At 57.7% G+C, this 18,490-nt stretch overlaps 1 protein-coding gene across 1 annotated transcript; it reads left to right on the top strand.

The window, feature by feature from the left end:
• Positions 1-807: 807 nt before the first annotated feature.
• Positions 808-14,296, top strand: LOC115834283 (protein unc-93 homolog B1-like; the record flags this gene model as incomplete). The annotated part of the gene is given in 15 exon segments (XM_030809055.1): positions 808-956; positions 1,105-1,165; positions 1,168-1,245; positions 1,727-1,880; positions 5,230-5,391; positions 5,604-5,736; positions 6,464-6,557; positions 7,095-7,219; positions 8,059-8,241; positions 8,678-8,951; positions 10,765-10,883; positions 12,708-13,019; positions 13,667-13,856; positions 14,039-14,090; positions 14,175-14,296. Coding segments are annotated over 15 exon segments (2,155 nt in total), but the record flags the coding sequence as incomplete, so codon positions are not given.
• Between the last annotated feature and the right edge of the window lie 4,194 nt (positions 14,297-18,490).

Here is an 18,490-nt window from a genome sequence, read left to right as displayed (position 1 = left end):
GTGGGAAGGAAGCCACCTGGGAGGCGCAGGAGGAAGAGTGTTCAAACCAGAAGGAACCTAGGGGCGAGAGAATCTGGATATTTTCAGAAGTGGCCCCGTGGCTCCAGCCAGGTGGGTAGCCAGTGCTTTGGAGTGTCGGCCCACCACGGGCTCCCGCTGCAGCCCTGGATCCAGTGCCCAGCAGGACGGGGGCGGGTGGCTCTGGGCCCCACTACATGGTGGTGGCAGGGTCCCCCTTGTAGTTCAGTAGGGGTCACAATCTCCACCTCCCAGGACCCCACTCAAGCTCCCATTTGCACAGCCCAAACTGGAGCAGGATGGGGACATGGGAGATGGGCTCTAGCTGTAGCGTCCTGTAGTGGGAGGTGGGGTCCAGCTGGTGACGCTACTGTCCCTGCAGGGCTCTTTGATGAGCTGTAACAGCAGGCTTGGAGGTGGGGCTGGGGATGACCCAGGCAACCCTGAGCGGAGCTTAAGGTGGGCCTGGCACTTTTCCAAGGCTTTGTATTAACTCAGTAATTCCGCCATGGCCCTGGGGTGGTGCCAAGTATTTCTGTTTTACCATCGAGGAAACTGAGGAAACCGAGGCACAAAGAAATGGAGTTAATTCCTAAAGTCACAGGGCCAGGAAGTGGCTGAGTGGGGATTCGAACTCACACCCCAGAGGGCACACACAGGCATGCCCCTGCACACACACACACACACACACACAACCACACACACACACACGTGTCCTGGAGGAGGCGGCCCGCAGGGCGGGACAGGGCGGGGCGGGGGCAGGTCCGGGCAGCCGGGAGGAAGTGGCCGGGCGGTCGCAGGGGCTCTGGGGCCACCGCCGCGAGTCCGCAGTCGTTCGGGCCATGGAGGCGGAGCCGCCGCTCTACCCGATGGCGGAGGCCGCGGGGCCGCAGGGCGACGAGGACCGGCTCGGGGTCCCGGACGGGCCAGAGGCCCCGGTGAGCGGGGACCCGGAGCGCGAGGCGCGGGGGTCCCCTATGGGCCAGGGTCTCCCGGGCGGGGGCGGGGCGGGCCGGGGGGCGCGGGCACCGGGGGACACGGGTTCGGGGCTCGATCGCGGGTGCGAGCGGCGTGCGTGGCCCGCAGCTGGACGAGCTGGTGGGCGCGTACCCCAACTACAACGAGGAGGAGGAGGAGCGCCGCTACTACCGCGCAAGCGCCTGGGCGTGCTCAAGAACGTGCTGGCTGCCAGTGCCGGGGGCATGCTCACCTACGGCGTCTACCTGGGTAGGTGCCGCGAGGGGACCCGGGACGGCCCCGCCCGCTCCCAGCCCGGCCCGGGAAACAGAAACCGCCTGCCGCCGCCTCCCGCCCGCTCTCACTTCCCCTCCGCTGCGCTCGCAGCTGCAGCCACGGCCCCCGCGGCGGGGGTGGGGTGGGGGGGTCAAGTAGCGCAGCGTCCCCGGGTCCCAGCCAGAGCCTCGGTGTGGGTAGGGGGCGGGGGTCCGGGCTCCCGGACAGACCTGACACCTTCAGAATTGGAGGCCGGCGGAGCAAGGCGGGTGGGGGTCTGGGCGCAGCTGGCCAAGTGGCCGCGGGCTGGCAGAAGGCGTGGCGCAGCCCCGGACCCCCGCTGTCCTGAGGGGCGCTGTCAGCGGGAATGCCTTCGGTGATTGGAGCTCCCTGCGAGGCCTGCATGCCATCTTCTGCTCGGTGGCGGCCAGAGCCAGGCTGCTTCCAGCACCGCCGCTCCCTGTCCTGTCCCCAGGCCTCCTGCAGATGCAGCTGATCCTGCACTACGACGAGACCTACCGCGAGGTGAAGTATGGCAACATGGGGCTGCCCGACATCGACAGCAAAATGCTGATGGGCATCAACGTGACGCCCATCGCTGCCCTGCTCTACACACCTGTGCTCATCAGGTGGGCGCGGCTGCTCCCGCGGGATGCTGCGGTACTCCCATCTCGGAGGGGTACAGAGGCCGGCGGGCCAGGAGGTGTCCATCTGCCGGGGCGTTTGTGGGGGGAGGGAGCAAGGGAGAGGTTTTTTCCTCCCCGGAAGCCTGAGAGTGAAGGGCGTGAAACTCGGATTTGGGGAAGGAAACAGGAACTTTGCCTCAGGGCACATTTGGTTTCCAGCAACAGATTCACACGGGCTGAGCTCCCTCCCAGCTTGCCTGGGCCTCACGTGGCGTCCTCCTCCTTACCTCCTTGGAGGCCTCCCCCTCGTTACCTCCTTGGAGGCCTCCCGGAACCACTGTGGCCTTCAGGGTTGGGGCTGTAGAGTTAGGGGCTTCTGATTGGTCAGCAAAGTCCAGGCACCCTTGCCTGGCCCAGTCGCTGTGACTGGTGCTGAGGGAGTGTTTCTCACAGACAGGCATGGCTGGGCAGGTGCCCCGGAGCTCTCCCCAGATCTGAACCCTGGAGGTTTGTGGTTCAGCCTCCCCATCACCGGTCCACAGTACCCTCCCTGATGGGACCTGGAGACCAGTGGACAAATTAGGTGAATTTGAGCTCTCTCATCTTTAAAACAAACAAACAAACAAACAACAAAACAAAACAAAAAACTCCATTTAAACAAAAATTTGAAAATTTAAAACATCTCCAGTTGCACAGGCAGGATTAGAATAACTGAAATCATAAAAAAGAAACCCCGTCTAAGCCCTCCAGGAAATCGGCTACCCATGCTGTCCCACCACCATGCGTGGATTACATTCACATCTTTGTCCCCAGAGCACGTGTGTGTGGATGTGCCCGTGTGTGTGTGTGTGTGTGTGTGTGTATGCAAGTGGGCTATGTTCGCTTTTGCTTGCTTACTTTTTTTTTTTTCTTTGAGACAGACACTTGCTCTGTCACCCAGACTGCAGTGCAGTGGTGTGATCTCGGCTCACTGCAACCTCTGCCTCCCAGGCTCAAGCGATTCTCCTACCTCAGCCCCCTGAGTAGCTGGGATTACAGGCGCCTGCCACCCGGCTAATTTTTGTACTTTTAGTAGAGATGGGGTTTCACTATGTTGGCCAAGCTGGTCTCGAACTCCTGACCTCAAGTGACCCGCCTGCCTGGCCTCCCAAAGTGCTGGGATTACAGGCATGGGCCATAGTGCCCAGAGCTTGCTTCCTTCTTTTCACTGAGCATATCTTAGCCTACTCTACAGCCTTCACAGTTACGACTTTGCAATGGTGGCATCTTCTGCAGATACAGTGGCACTGAACAGTGGCTTGGAATTGAATACTGCAGTTCCTTCTGTGCTTACAGCTGTTTCTTTGTTTTCCTTTTAATTATGTGTTTACTTATTTTATTATTATTATTATTTGAGACAGAGTCTCACTCTGTCACCCAGGTTAGAGTGCAGTGGCACGAACACAGCTCACTGCCTCCTCAACCCCCACACACTGGGCTCAAGCAGTCCTCCCGCCTCAGCCTCCCGAGTAGCTGGGCCTACAGGCGCACGCCTTCACACCCGGCTGATTTTTAAAGTATTTGTAGCGATGGGGAGTTGCTATGTTGCTCAGGCCGGTCTCGAATTCACCTGCCCCAGCCCTACAAAGTGTTGGGATTACAGGTGTGAGCCACCACATCCAGCGCTCCCCCAATTTTTTAAACAATTATTTTTCCTAGGATATATTTTCAGCAATGTCTTTACTAGGTCAAAGCCATACGAAAGGCTTTATGGCTATCACTTCTATTAATAGCAGTGAACTCTTTTCTCCTGTGTGCTGGGCACTTTATTTTACTTATTTATTTTTATTTTTACTTTTTTTTTGAAATGGAGTCTTACTCTGTCACCCAGGCTGGAGTGCAATGGCACAATCTCGGCTCACTCCAATCTCTGCCTCCCAGGTTCAAGCGATTTTCCTGCCTCAGCCTCCGGAGTAGCTGGGATTACAGGTACCCGCCACCACGCCCAGCTAATTTTTTGTATTTTTAGTAGAGACGGGGTTTCACCATGTTGGCCAGGCTGGTCTCAAACTCCTGACCTCGTGATTCACCCGCCTCGGCCTCCCAAAGTGCTGGGATTACAGGCACGAGCCACCACGCCCAGCCGTGCTGGGCACTTTATAAGCGTAATTTCATTCCCAAGAATTTGAGGAAGCTGCTCTAATCTTAGACATGAAGAAACCATGGTGTTAAACAACTTGCCCAGGTCCCACAGGCGGTAACTGGCAGACTGAAGGCTTGAACCCTGGTAGAGGGACTCAAATCCACATGTTCACCCCCTGCCAAAGCTACCAGGCTGCTTTCCCAAAGGGTTATGCCAGTGTGCGTGACCACTGGCTATATGTGCCACTTTTTTTGAGCAATCTTGCTGTTGCCCAGGCTGGAGTGCAGTGGCATGATCTCAGCTCACTGCAACCTTCGCCTCCTGGGTTCAAGGGATTCTCCTGCCTCAGCCTCCCAAGTAGACAGGATTACAGGTGTGCACCACCACACCCGGCTAATTTTTGTATTTTTAGTAGAGGTGGGGTTTCACCATGTTGGCCAGGCTGGTCTCAAACTTCTGACCTCAGGTGATCCGCCCACCTCCACCTCCTAAAGTGCTGGGATTACAGACGTGAGCCACCGTGCCCGGCCTATATGTGCCACTTTCAAACCACATCCTCACCAGTGGTGAACGCACATTTTTACTGGCATTTTTACTCAAGGGGCGTAAATACAGAAAACTTGAAGATATCAGTAGTGGTTTTTGGCCTGATCAGCCTCCATGGCCTGATTGGGCCCTCATCCTGTCACTCACCAAGCCCCTTCTGTTGTCACTGTGTGACCTTTTCCCAGACCCAGAGAGGAGGAAACTTCCTGACTGACCACCATGGTTCGTAAGAGCAATGGACCGGAGGCAGGGGCGCCGGGACTCCGGCTCTGCTGCTCCCAGCAGTGGGGCCTCTTCCTCTCTCTTCTAGCCTGAGTCAAGCCCCTGGGCCCTACAGACACAGTGCATGAACTTGGGAGGAGAAGGGGGAATGGGAGAATCAGAGAGCCCAGAACACGCATGAGGGCTGGTTACACCCATGGGCCACTCTCCATCCTCACAGTGGTGATGACAGGCCTGTGGTTTGGGCTCTGTGCCCATATTACAGCTGGGAAAACTGAGGCACAGTAGCTTGCCTGAGGCCACTCAGCAAGTCTGTGTATCTGATATTCCATCTCAGCGCCCTTGACTCTCTCTACCTCACATAGCCCTGTGAGCTGGGACCTGCGGTTGTGGCCCCGTTTGGCTTCAGGCCACAGTGGTCCAGCAGGCCCGTGGTGCCAGCATCTCTTCCACTGTCCGCAGGTTTTTCGGAACGAAGTGGATGATGTTCCTGGCTGTGGGCATCTACGCCCTCTTTGTCTCCACCAACTACTGGGAGCGCTACTACACGCTTGTGCCCTCGGCTGTGGCCCTGGGCATGGCTATCGTGCCTCTTTGGGCTTCCATGGGCAACTACATCACCAGGTGAGCTTAGTGGGCAGCAGAGCAGGAGGCTGGAGACCTGGCCAAGCCTCCACTTTATTGCCAACTTTGGCTGGGGGACCACGGGAAGCCCCTTCCGCCCTCTAGGCCTCAGTTTCCTCACACCAGGGCTGATCTGCCCCAGCTCTGGGTGCGAGACACACAGGAGTGGCACAGGTCGGGCTGGGGAGAGCCTTCTCTCCTTTGTGGTTCAGGATGGCGCAGAAGTACCATGAGTACTCCCACTACAAGGAGCAGGATGGGCAGGGGATGAAGCAGCGGCCTCCGCGGGGCTCCCACGCACCCTATCTCCTGGTCTTCCAAGCCATCTTCTACAGCTTCTTCCATGTGAGTGCCACGTGGGCCATTGTTGGGTGGCAGGGGCAGACCCACACATTGGAGCCCATCCACAGTCTGAACCCTCTAGTCCCACTTTCCTTTCTTTTATTATTGTTATTTTTAAGAGGCCTGGTCTCACTATGTTGCCCAGCTGGCTTTGAACTCCTGGGCTCCAGTGATCCTCCCACCTTGGCCTCCCAAGTAGCTGGGACTACATGAGCACACCACTGTATCTGCTCCACCTTCATTTCTTTTTCTTTCTTTCTTTTTTTTTTTTTTTTGGTGGGGGTGGGGGGCAGGGTCTTGCTCTGTTGCCCAGGCTGGAGTGCAGTAGTGCAGTCATGGCTCACTGCAACCTTAAACTCCTGGGCTCAAGTGATCCTCCTACGTCAGCCTTCTGAGTAGCTGGCATCATATGCGTGTGCTACCACACCCAACTAATTTTTTATTTTTTGTAGAGATAGGGTCTTACTATGTTGCCCAGGCTGCCCATCTTCCTTTCTTGAGCCCACCCCAGCTTGCTCATCCTTAGAGATAGAGATCTCATCTGCCCTTGTCCACAGTCCTGGCCAGGAGGAGGTCTTCCTCATTGGGCGGCCCTGTAACCCCACTACTCCCAGAACTGGGAAGGCCCCTGTTCCCCCAAGGCTGTGCCTGGACCCCTCCCCAGCCCATGCCTGTGTCCCCTGCCTGGCTCTGTGCCTGAGTCTGGTCCCAACTGCCCTCGTTTCCACAGCTGAGCTTCGCCTGCGCCCAGCTGCCCATGATTTATTTCCTGAACCACTACCTGTATGACCTGAACCACACGCTGTACAACGTGCAGAGCTGCGGTTAGTCCTTGTGGGGGCTGGGGAGGAGTCCCCAAAGCCTGCTTACTTCCCCAGCAGACACTGGGCCTTCACTCACAGGATTCAGGGCTGGCAGCCCAGTGCCCCACGGCTCTGGTGGGCAAGACACAGGGCCCTGTAGGAGTAAGTAGTTAGGACATCTGACCCAGCCAGGAGAGTGGGTGGGCAGGGAAGACTGCCTGGAGAAGGCACCATCTGGGCTGAGGCTGCCAGTGGGATCTTTCTTGGGGCCAGGCAAACAGTCAGAGCTCAATCAGTGCAGGGGTTGTGTATGGAAATGTGAGGTGGACTCAGCCTTGGGGCAATAGGGTGGGAAGCAGGGGGAAGATGCCCCTTTCCCGGGGAACACCCAGCCCAGTGGCCCAAACCTCCAAACCGCTCTCGAAGGAACCCTGCCCTTGCTCTCACTCACCCGCCCCTCCACCGCGCCTCCGCGGCCTGCGTGGCTCCACCCTGGCGACTGGGTTGACTGCGTGCCCTACTCTCTGCTCAAGGTGCCCTCACCCCCACCCTTCCCAGGCACCAACAGCCACGGGATCCTCAGCGGCTTCAACAAGACGGTTCTGCGGACGCTCCCGCGGAGCGGAAACCTCAGCGTGGTGGAGAGCGTGCTCATGGCAGTGGCCTTCCTGGCCATGCTGCTGGTGCGGCCCGGGATGGGGGCAGGACAGTCCGTGAAGCAGAGTGTGGGTCTGGGGACCGAGTCTGCGAGAAAGGGTCTGGATCGGATGGCGTGGCCTGGGTCGGGTTGTGGCCTCGGGGCGGGCCGTAGGCCTGGGAGCGCGATCTGAGTTGGGGAGCTAGGGCCGAGTGCTGCAGAGCGGGCATGAGGCTCGGAGGCGGGGCTGAGGCCTGTGGTCCGAGGCAGGGGTGGGAATCCAGAGGCCAGGGGCAAGAGGGAACAGGCTTGGTCCACAGTTTCGAGCTGGAGACAAGATCTTAGAGTACTTACTGTGACCTGTGAGGGGCTTGGGGACAGGACCAAGGGTGAAGGCCGGAAGGTATGGCTCAAGCTGGAAGTGGTGCTGGAAGGCAGAACTAAGGCGTTGGCATGGCTGCAGCCTGGCGATGGAAGGGGGAGGCAAGGCCCAGTCTGTGGCTGTGTCAGGGCGGGGCCTAGTGCTGGGAGGCGGGGCCGAAGTCTGTGGGTGTGTCCGAGGGGCGGGGACTAGCCTGGAAGGCGGGGCTGAGGTCTGGGGCGGGGCTGAGAAGGAAGGCTGAAGTCTATGGATTTGTCTGAATGTGAGTTGTGAAGTGTGTGTATGTGAGAGAGAGGGGATGGCGCCTTGGGCTGGGAGGCAAGACCACCGTCTTTGGGAGTGTGGTGGCGTGGCTTTGTGCTGACAGGCGGGGCCTTGAGCTGGGAGGCGGGACCGAGAGCTGGGGCAAGGCCCAGGCTTGTGGTGCACCTGAAGGGCGGGGCTGAAGCCTGGAGGCCAGGCCTGGGCCTGGCTGGCCGCCCCTTCAAGTAATGGGTTCGCAGGTGCTGGGTTTGTGCGGAGCCGCTTACCGGCCCACGGAGGAGATCGATCTGCGCAGCGTGGGCTGGGGCAACATCTTCCAGCTGCCCTTCAAGCACGTGCGTGACTACCGCCTGCGCCACCTCGTGCCTTTCTTTATCTACAGCGGCTTCGAGGTGCTCTTTGCCTGCACTGGTATCGCCTTGGTAAGTACAGCCTGCATAGGATTGCCCGATAAAAGACAAGATAGCCAGGTAAATTTGAATTCAAGTAAACAACCAATAATTTTTAATTACATGTGTAAGTGTGTACATGTATATCCCAAATATCCCCCTCCTGCTTTCTCTTCCTTCTCTTACCCCCATCCCCCCTTTACCTTGGGCAAGTTATTTTAACTTCTCTGAATCGAAATGGGATAGCACCCACAAAGTGTTCAGTTCCTTGTGGGGTACAGCCCATGGTGTCTAGGGACACTCCAAGCATTTTCACACCTGCCCTCAGAACCTTCCCCTGAGCCTTGAAGCGAGGTCAGGCAGTCCAGGGAGGGTAGGGTGTGGCCTAAGGAACACCTCTTGTGGGGAGGGCTGAGGCCGGGGTCTGGGCTGTTCCGGACTTCAACGCTCCCCCCTTGTCCCCCCGCAGGGCTATGGCGTGTGCTCGGTGGGGCTGGAGCGGCTGGCTTACCTCCTCGTGGCTTACAGCCTGGGCGCCTCAGCCGCCTCACTCCTGGGCCTGCTGGGGCTGTGGCTGCCACGCCCGGTGCCCCTGGTGGCTGGAGCAGGGGTGCACCTGCTGCTCACCTTCATCCTCTTTTTCTGGGCCCCTGTGCCTCGGGTCCTGCAACACAGCTGGATCCTCTATGTGGCAGCCGCCCTTTGGGGTGTGGGCAGCGCCCTGAACAAGACTGGACTAAGCAGTGAGTATAGCTGTGGGCACTGGGGGGGCAGGGCAGGGGGCTTTATGGCTAGCTCTGGGTGGTTGGCTGGACATAGACATCCCAGGGACAGATACGGGGTCCCATGGTCACATAGGGTCCTGTGGACATGGCAGAGGCAGGTGGGGCTTCCTGTGGACAGTCCGGGGGTGGAAGGGAAGTCTCATGGACACACTGGGGACAGATGGGTAGGGCGTGGGCACCCTGGAGACAGGTATAGAGGTTCCACACCATGGACATTCTGTTAATACCCCAGGGCGGGCACAGGGCCCCATCAACACTGGAGGGTCAGTGTGAAATCTCGTGACTACACAGGGCAGGTGTGGGGCTCTGTGGACACCCCTTAGGGGCAGTGTGAAAAACACATCAGGGATTCTCCCTTTTCATACCAGGGGACAGGGCTTACCCTGGCATGGTTTTCGTGACACTTGGAGCAGATGTTTTGGTCTCTGCCTCACAGAGCATGTGGTAGGAGTAAGTGGCCTGGTGTACATCCATGGCATAGATACAGACATGGGCCTTTGTATACAGAGGAGCAGGCCTGCAGCCCCAACCCAGTCTGCTCAGTACCAGAGTGCAGGCCCCAGGTCTGGGCTGCTGGGGAACAGGGCCCTGTTTGCAGAAGGCAGCGGGTGGGCCCATGTTCAGCTGCAGGATGCTCCCTGCCCACAGACGGGCACAGGCAGTGACACACAACTAGCACACATGGGCACAGTCCTGTGGGGCATCCACGTCAGTGTCTGTTCTGATGGGCCGAAGCTGTGAACAGTTTTGAACGTCATCCTTGGGGGTGTGGAGTGGCAGAGGTCATGCCTGCTGCCGGCAAGGCAGAGGCTGGCTCGGTGTCTCTGTCTGTAGCAGGGGCTGGAGCCTCATACTGCACCACAGTCTCTTGGCCATTTTGCCCAAGGATAGCCAATTCTGGGCAGAGTCCAGCATGGGTATGTTGGACCCATGTTGTGCCCTATCTGGTCCTGGCATCCCCTCTGCCCAGCTCCATATCCCATCTCCTCCTTGTGAACCCCGGGGGCTCCTTGTCTCTTCATAGCAGCACTGTGGGGGTAAAGTCACCCTGCAGGGCCCCAAGGCAGGAGTGTTCATATCCTGAGTGCCTGGCAAAGGTGTAATAGTGGCCCCTATGATTTGGCAGGTGCCATGCCCATTTTCTCACTTTAGAACTTCAGAACACAGCATACAATAGGCATAAGCTCATCTCACCATTGGGAAAAGCGGCTCTGGGGAGTTAAGTACCCAAATCACCCACAGAGCCAACATTACAGTCCTGAGAACGAGTGTGCATCTCCTGACTCCCAATCCATTACTCTTTTTGCCCACCCTGGGAGGACTCATTGGAAAGGAAGCCCCCCTCTCTATGCTTAGTTTCAGGTTTGATTTGCAGAGTTGGCAGCTGCAAACAGTTTGATCTCTCTAGTCCCGGCTGAGGAGGAGAAACAGCGCCTGCAAGCTTGGCACTGCACACCTGGGGTTGGGGACAGGACATGACTAAGCACAGAGCTTTCTTCTTTTGAGGCCACGCATGTGGTGCGGAGCAGGACCACCTGCATCCACACAGCCCGGCGCACCTGTTCCTACTTCTGCTTAGCGTGTGAGCGGTGTGGTGACCAGGGTCTCCACCAGGGGGCAGGCCAGGACCGGCTCACAGCACTTTCTAGGCGCTCTCTGGTCCCAGCTGGCACCCCATACAGGGCTTAGTAAAGTTCATAGATGGTAGCTCGGAAGCCCCAGGCCCCAGGTGACACCTCTCCCCTGCCTGCCCTGTACTGCCTGCCTGCAGCACTCCTGGGAATCTTGTACGAAGACAAGGAGAGACAGGACTTCATCTTCACCATCTACCCCTGGTGGCCGGCTGTGGCCATCTTCACCGTGTACCTGGGCTCGAGCCTGCACATGAAGGTGAGACTCGGCAGGGTTGGGGGCCCCATGCCCAATGACAGGTACTTCCTTAGCCCCTGCCCTGGCTTCACAGCTTCCTAAACGCTACCCCTTCCCAAGCCAGTCTCTGGGCCGAGGCCCCATTCCTGCAGCTCCCTGGGTGGCCCTCAGCACCCCACTTACTGGCCCACCTCCAGCCAGTCTCAGTTTGCCCATCTCTGAGGGGATTTGTGGGTGCATCACAGCCATCCTGTGGGCTGTTTGGTACCCTGTTCACCAGATGTTGGGTCTGTCTCCCTTCATGGCCTGAAGGGGAGCAGGCCCCTCATGCTCTGCTCCCAAAAGATGGTGGCTCGGTCTAGCAAGTCCCAGTTGCTAAACATTTTTTAAAAATAGAACTAAAGGCTGGGCACGGTGGCTCATGCCTGTAATCCCAGCACTTTGGGAGGCCGAGGCGAGTGGATTGCCTGAGGTAGGGAGTCGGTCAGTGGATTGCCTGACCGACATGGTGAAACCTCGTCTCTACTAAAAATACAAAAATTAGCCGGGCGTGGTGGCAGCTGCCTGTAATCACAGCTACTCGGGAGGCTGAGGCAGGAGAATTGCTTGAACTGGGAGGCGGAGGTTGCAGTTAGCCGAGACCAGGCCTTGACACTCCATCCAGCCTGTGCAACAACAGCGAAACTCCGTCTCAAAAGAAATAAATAAATAAAAATAAAAATAGAACTAAAAATAGCAGGGAGTGAGCCGGGAGCAGTGGCTCATGCCTGTAATCCCAGCATTTTGAGACGTGAGGTGGGCGTATCACCTGAGGTCTGGAGTTCGAGACCAGCCTGGGTAACAGGCTGTGAAACCTGTCTCTACTAAAAACACAAAAATTAGCTGGGCATGGTGGCGCGTCCCTGTGATCCCAGCTACTCTGGAGGCTGAGGCACAAGAATGGCTTGAACCTGGGAGATGGAGGTTGCAGAAAGCCAAGATCGCACCACTGCACTTCAGCCTGGAGGACAGAGTGAGACTCTGTCTCCCAAAAAAAAGAAAAAAAGAAAAAAGAAAAGCAGTGAGCGGGTTGGGCATGGAGGCTCACGCCTGTAATCCCAACACTTTGGGAGGCTGAGGCAGGAGGATTGCTTGAGGCCAGGAGCTCAAGACCAGCCTGGGCAACATAGGAGACCCTGTCTCTACAAAAAAATTTAAAAATTAGCTGGGCGTGGTGGCGCGTGCCTGTAGTTCCAGCTACTTGGGAGACTGAGGTGGGAGGATGGCTTGAGCCTGGAAGATTGAGGCTGAAGTGAGCATGCCACTGTGCTCCAGCGGTGGGTGGGGGGAGGGAGGGAGGGGAGGCGGGGAAAGGGAGCGACCTTGTCTTGAAAAAAGAAAATAGCAGGAAGTATGCATACAGATATGTGTGTATGTACTGAGCTATGATGTAAAATCATTCCTGACTGCGGGTTATAGTCAAAACCCCATGAAAAGCATCACTACAGCCCACGGGTGTGTCAGAGACACAGTGTTGTGAGCCCTGGGAAGGCAGGGCCTGTGGCCAGCACTTTATCAACACTGGCACATGCACCCTATGAGGCAGAGGGATTTGCATTGTCCCCTTACAGCGTGGGACACTGAGGTCGCCAGGGGCATGGCGACTGTAAGGGACAGTGCTGGATGTGAGCCTCGCCTGCAGGAGGCGGTCCAGGAAGGGTGGGTGGAGGGGCTGGAGAAGTTGAGGGCCGCGTGGCCCAGGAGGCTCCCGGAGGAGGGAAGGGCCTATCTCAGCGAGGGGCATAGGCGGGGAAGGTGCGGGGCGAGGCGGCCGCGGGTCCCTGGCATCCCTCTCCTTACGCCCAGGCTAAGCTGGCGGTGCTGCTGGTGACGCTGGTGGCGGCCGCGATCTCCTACCTGCGGATGGAGCAGAAGCTGCGGCGGGGCGTGGCCCCGCGCCAGCCCCGCATCCCGCGGCCCCAGCACAAGGTGCGCGGTTACCGCTACTTGGAGGAGGACAACTCGGACGAGAGCGACGCGGAGGGCGAGCATGGGGACGGCGCGGAGGAGGAGGCGCCGCCCGCGGGGCCCAGGCCTGGCCCCGAGCCCGCTGGACTCGGCCGCCGGCCCTGCCCGTACGAACAGGCACTGGGGGGGGCGACGGGGCCCGGAGGAGCAGTGAGGGGCCGCTGGTCCCGGACTCAGCCCCCCTCCTCGCCGGCCTCAGTTTACCACGTCTTAGGTCGGGGGACTCCCTCCGATCCGCGCTGTCTTCAAAGGCCCCTGTCTCCCCTCCCCACGTTGGGGACGCCCCTCCCAGAGCCCGGGTCACCTCCGGCTTCCCAGCCCCCTCCAAAGGCGGAGTGGAGCCTTGGGAACCCCTCGGCCAAGCACAGGGGTTCGAAAATACAGGCTGAAACCCCGCGGGCCCCTAGCACGCGCCCCAGCCCCGTAGCAGGGTCAGGGTCTTCTTGCGACCCGGCCCCACTCCATGATCCCTCCGCTCTCGGCCACAGACCCGGGCCACGTGTGAGCGCGCTTTTGCAGCTCCTATCGCCCAGGGTCCTCCGAGAGCCACGATTTTTTTACAGAAAATGAGCATAAAAGATTTTGTACTGTCCTGACTGGGGAGTCCCAGGCCGCGGGGGACGGAGCGCCCCTGGGGTGCACGCCCGGCTGGCCCGGCCTCTGGGCGCGTGGGCGCGGGGTGTGGGGAGGTTGCAGAGCCTCACTGGGGGCGGGGCGAAGTGTCCTTAGGCCCGCCACCAGTCAGTCCTCCCTCTGAGGCCCGCCCCCCCTTACATGCCTGCCTTTGCCAACCCCAGCCAGGAGAAAGGACGGAGGAGCGGCTGGCAGGAGACCTCGACAGAGGAGGGTGTGACGGCGTTCCTGGTCCCCCATGGGTCCAGAGGGCGGGACAGACTCCGGAGCACCAACCCTCCAGGGGCCTGTGTAGGAAATCTCGGCCCTCCAGCGACCACCCCCGCGTCAGACAGGGTCCACTTCTGAGCCACGGTGGGTCACCCTGTGCCCAGTAGGGGCCTTGGGAAGTGATAGTTGGAGGCCAGGTACGCTCGGTTACTACCCTTTCCCCGCTACAGCCTCAGCTGCGATGCCCACGAGAAACAGGCTGTGAAGGGGCAGACCCCTACAAGGCCTGAAGGTCCGTTCCGTCCACCCGCTCCTCTTGTGGCCAGAGGAGAGGGACACCCCCGCCATGAAGAGCTCTGAACGGTTGGGTGAGGACAAGTGGGGCCGCGGGAGGCCATGGAGCCCCCAGCTGCATCCCAGCAGGCCCGGTGGCTGGCCCACACCGTTCCTCACTCCCCACAGCCACTCACCCCTGACTTGGCGAGACCCTCGTCGGTACCATCCAGGCTCCATGCCTGCCTCAGCATCGCTCTATGGATCTCCCAGCCCTAAACTGTGGCCCCATCTCTCCTCTCTGCCCTCATGTGAGTTTGGTTCTTGAAGCCTCTAGTGGGCCCTGGGGCCAGACTCTGTGGCCTTGGACAGGGAGTCTCCCATCTGAGCCACAGGTTCCTTCTCTGTTGAGTGTGTGAGGGACATGTTGAGGCCCTTAGTGTGGCGGCTGCAAGCGCCCCAGGCCCTGTAAGAAACCCAAAAGGGTGCGGCGGGAGACTTGACATTTTCTAAATCTGGGAGGAACCGCTGCCTGCCTCCACGCCGACCTTCAATGACAAGCAGACTCAGAAGCGGTCCGAGGTGCCACCATAGTCTGGGTGAAGCCAGTGCTGTGTGCTTCCAGTTCCCCCTCGGCATCTGTCAGACTGAGGTTCTCTGGAGGTGGCTGGCGACCATCCTCCAGGCAGGCTCCAGCAAAAACCAGTCGGAGCTGGGCCGACCTGACGCTCGGATGATTCACCTCTGAATGCAGGGCAGGTGATATTTGGAAGGGTGTGGGCCCCTGGGATGCTGGGCAAACGGGGAGCGGATGCCTGGATAGTGGGCCCACAGCTCTTCCCAGTTCAGAGTCAATTCTAATGTCCATGGTGCCAAGGAACAGGGCTCTGGTGTTGAGCAGACTTGAAGGGTCCGGGCACATGGAGTGGTCACTCCAGGGGCTTGGCTCCTGGCTGTGCTCTTCCTATCTGGGCATTTCCCATGAGAAGGCTTCACAGGCCACCTGGCTGCTCCTGGCACACGGAGGATGCCCGATGCTGACATGTGCCAGACAACACATATGTACACCTGATAGGCCACACTTGTGCAACATGCAAACACACATGATGGGTAACTCCTGTGACAGGCACTACATGACAACACACGTGCACACATGATGGGAACACACATCACAGGCCGTGTGACTGAAACACACACATCACAGGCTGTGCCGACAGGTAACCACAGGGCAGGCATGCGACGGGCCCTGGCAGAAGCTCAGCAGGCTGGCTCTTTTCGAGCAGGAGTAAGAGCTCATTGTAAGAGATGACACCTGGGCCGGGCGCGGTGGCTCCATGCTTGGTAATCCCAGCCTTTGGGATCTGGGCCCGAGGCAGGCGGAGTCACGAGGTTCACGGCGAGATCGCAAGACCCGGTTGAAACCCCGTCTCTTACTAAAAATACAAAAAAATTATCGCCGGGTGTGGTGGCGGGCCGGCCTGAGTTTTTTCGTCCCAGCTACCTCGGAGCAGGCTGAGGCAGGAGAATGGCATGAGCCCGGGAGGCGGGCTTGCAGTGCAGCCGAGAATTGCGCCACTGCACCTCCAGCCTGGGCGACAGAGCACAGCACTCCGCCCAAAAAAAAAAAAAAAAAGCATGACACCTTGGCGTACGGTGGCACCCTCCCTGGTCTCCCATCACTCCCGGATAATCCGGTGACTCGGATGGAGGTTCCTGACCCCCCCCCTGCAGTGGACGAGCGAGGTTGTGTCATGGTCCCTGTGATGTCTGACTTTTGCCTCCCTTGCTCCCCAAAGCAACCCTCTGTGCATTTTGTCGACCTGCCCTGTGGGGATTTTTCTTTTTCTTTTTCTTTCTTTTTTTTTTATTTTTTTCGGCACGGTTTCACCTCCTCTTGTGGTCCCGAAGCTGGAGTGCAATGGCGTGATCTCCAGCTCACTGCAACCTCCATCGCCTGGGTTCCCAAGCCAATTCTCCTCCCTAGCCTCCCGTCCAGTAGTGGGATTACGCCGGCTGCCCACCACCACGCCAGGCTAATTTTTTTGTATTTTTAGCAGAGATGAAGTTTCACCATGTTGGCCAAGCTGGTCCCCACACACTCCTGACCTCAGGTGATCCACCTGCCTCGGCCTCCCAACAGTGCTGGTATTACAGACGTGAGCCACTCATGCCTGGCCTGGGATTTTTCAACTTATGTGATTCCAAGAAATCTCCAGTCCAAGATTTTTCCGTATCTTTAAGTTCTGAGTAGCAGGTTAGATAACCTGAGACACAGTCTCCCTCTTCAAAACACCCTCGACCCAATGCTGGGTAAGGGAAACAAACGTCTTTTTAACTCACATAGCTGAGGCCGGGCATGGTGGCTCACGCCTATAATTCCCCAGCACTTTGGGCGAGCTGAGGCGGGCGATCCACCTGCAGGCCCGGAGTTCGAGACCAGCCTGGGCCAATGGTGCAAACCCCATCTCTACTAAAATACAAAACACTCAGCTAGTGGGTGGCAGGCGCTTGTAATCCCAGCTACTAAGGAGGCTGAGGCAGGCGAATCCCTTGAACCCAGGCCGGCAGAAGTTGCAGTGAGCCAAGATCACGCCATTGCACTCCAGCCTGGGCAAAAGAGTGAAACTCCATCTCAAAAAATATATAAATAAAATAAAATAAAATAAATACATAGCTGAGTTCTTAAGAAAATAAGTTAAGTCCCCTAAGGCCAGAAGTGAAGAGGGAAGTGAGAACCAAGGTGGGGACAGAGGAGCTGGTGCTGCAACTGCCTGAGGGCAGGGCTAGGTTGAGTGTTGGAAGCCCTTACAAGGCAGGGGGTCAGGGTTACATTCAAGCATGATGAAGTTGGGGCCACAGAAATGCAACACCTTTAGAGAAAAGGACAGAAAAATTTCCACCCAGGGAACAGAGAGAGGTGAGAAAATTTGAGCTTTAGGTGATGAACAAGTTTCCCATGAGATCGTTGCATTTTCAGGCCTCTCTTATATAAATGTGGAATTCCTACAATGAAGTCATGCCACCTGTGTGGTCTAGGAATGCCAGAGATGAGAAATTAACACTAAAAAGTTGCTCTGGGCCAGGCGTGGTGGCTCACATCTGTAATCCCAGCACTTCGGGAGGCTGAGGCAGGTGAATCACCTGAGGTCAGGAGTTCGAGACCAGCCTGGCCAACATGGTGAAACCCCGTCTCTACTAAAAACACAAAAAATTAGCCACGCCTGGTGGCGTGTGCCTGTAATCCCAGCTACTCGGGAGGCTGAGGCAGGAGAATAGCTTGAACCTGGGAGGCAGAGGTTGCAGTGAGCTGAGATTGCGCCACTGCACTCCAGCCTGGGCAACAAGAGTGAAACTCCATCTCAAAAAAAAAAGTTGCTTTGGCTTAGTGGTACCCTGGGGCCCCTGGAAAAGCCAAACAGAAAACCTCTCTAGGTGGCTCCCTCAAACCCGGCCACCCAGGATTCCCCACATAAAGCCCCTCTGAAGCTCAGCTCACAATCCAAAATTACAGAACACACCGGAAACACATCACCGCGAGAAAAGGCAACAGACAAAAAAGAGCAGGATTCAACACCCGCTCCAAATACCCCCAGCTAGGAAAGAGAGGCTGTCCAATAGGTATGTGAGATAGGCAGCTTCTAGAAGGGGTCCCGGTGATCTCCCACCCTTGACTCCTCACAACTTTGTGTAATTTCCATCCCTTGATTGTGGGCTGGACCTAGTGAGTTTCTTTTAACCACTCAATTCTTATTTTACTTATTTTATTTTATGTTACTTAGAGATAGAGTTGCACTGTGTTGTCCATGCTAGGCTGAAACTCCTGGCCTTAAGCAGTCTTCCTGCCTCGGCCTCCCAAAGTGCCAGGATTACAAGCATGAGCCATTGTGCTCAGCAGCCTTCGCATTTATTTATTTTTGAGACTCACTGTATTGCCCAGGCTGGAGTGCAATGGCGTGATCTCGGCTCAGTGCAACCTCCACCTCCCGGGTTCAAGCGATTCTCCTGCCTCAGGCTCCCAAGTAGCTGAGATTACCGGCGCCTACTACCACACCTGGCTAATTTTTGTATTTTTAGTAGAGACTGGGTTTCACCATGTTGGCCAGGCTGGTCTCGAACTCCTGGCCTCAGGTGATCCGCCCGCCTTGGCCTCCCAAAGTGCTAGGATTACAGGCGTGAGCCACTGAACCTGGCTAACCAACTGAATGCTAAACTGGCCTGAGAGATTCTCACTCCCTGGTGTCCACACCCCGCTAATGCCCTCCTGTGAGTGAATGTGATGGGCTACAGTACTTTTGAGCTAATCAAATGGGACGCTACCTAAGTGGACCTGAACCAGTCAGGCAAGTCTTTTAAAAGAAAGGGACATGGCGGAGAGGCGCTCTCCTGCAGGCTTGGAGCAGGGCAAGCGGCCATGGTGCCACCTACAGCGGGGCTTCTGGAAGCCGAGAGTGGTCCCCGATGGCAGCTTGCAAGAAAACAGGGACCTCAGTGCCCCGACATAGGGA

Source organism: Nomascus leucogenys, unplaced genomic scaffold (assembly GCF_006542625.1).
Source record: "Nomascus leucogenys isolate Asia unplaced genomic scaffold, Asia_NLE_v1 000964F_65302_qpd_obj, whole genome shotgun sequence".
Classification (NCBI taxonomy): domain Eukaryota; kingdom Metazoa; phylum Chordata; class Mammalia; order Primates; family Hylobatidae; genus Nomascus; species Nomascus leucogenys.
This window is presented reverse-complemented; position numbering and strand designations above follow the sequence as displayed.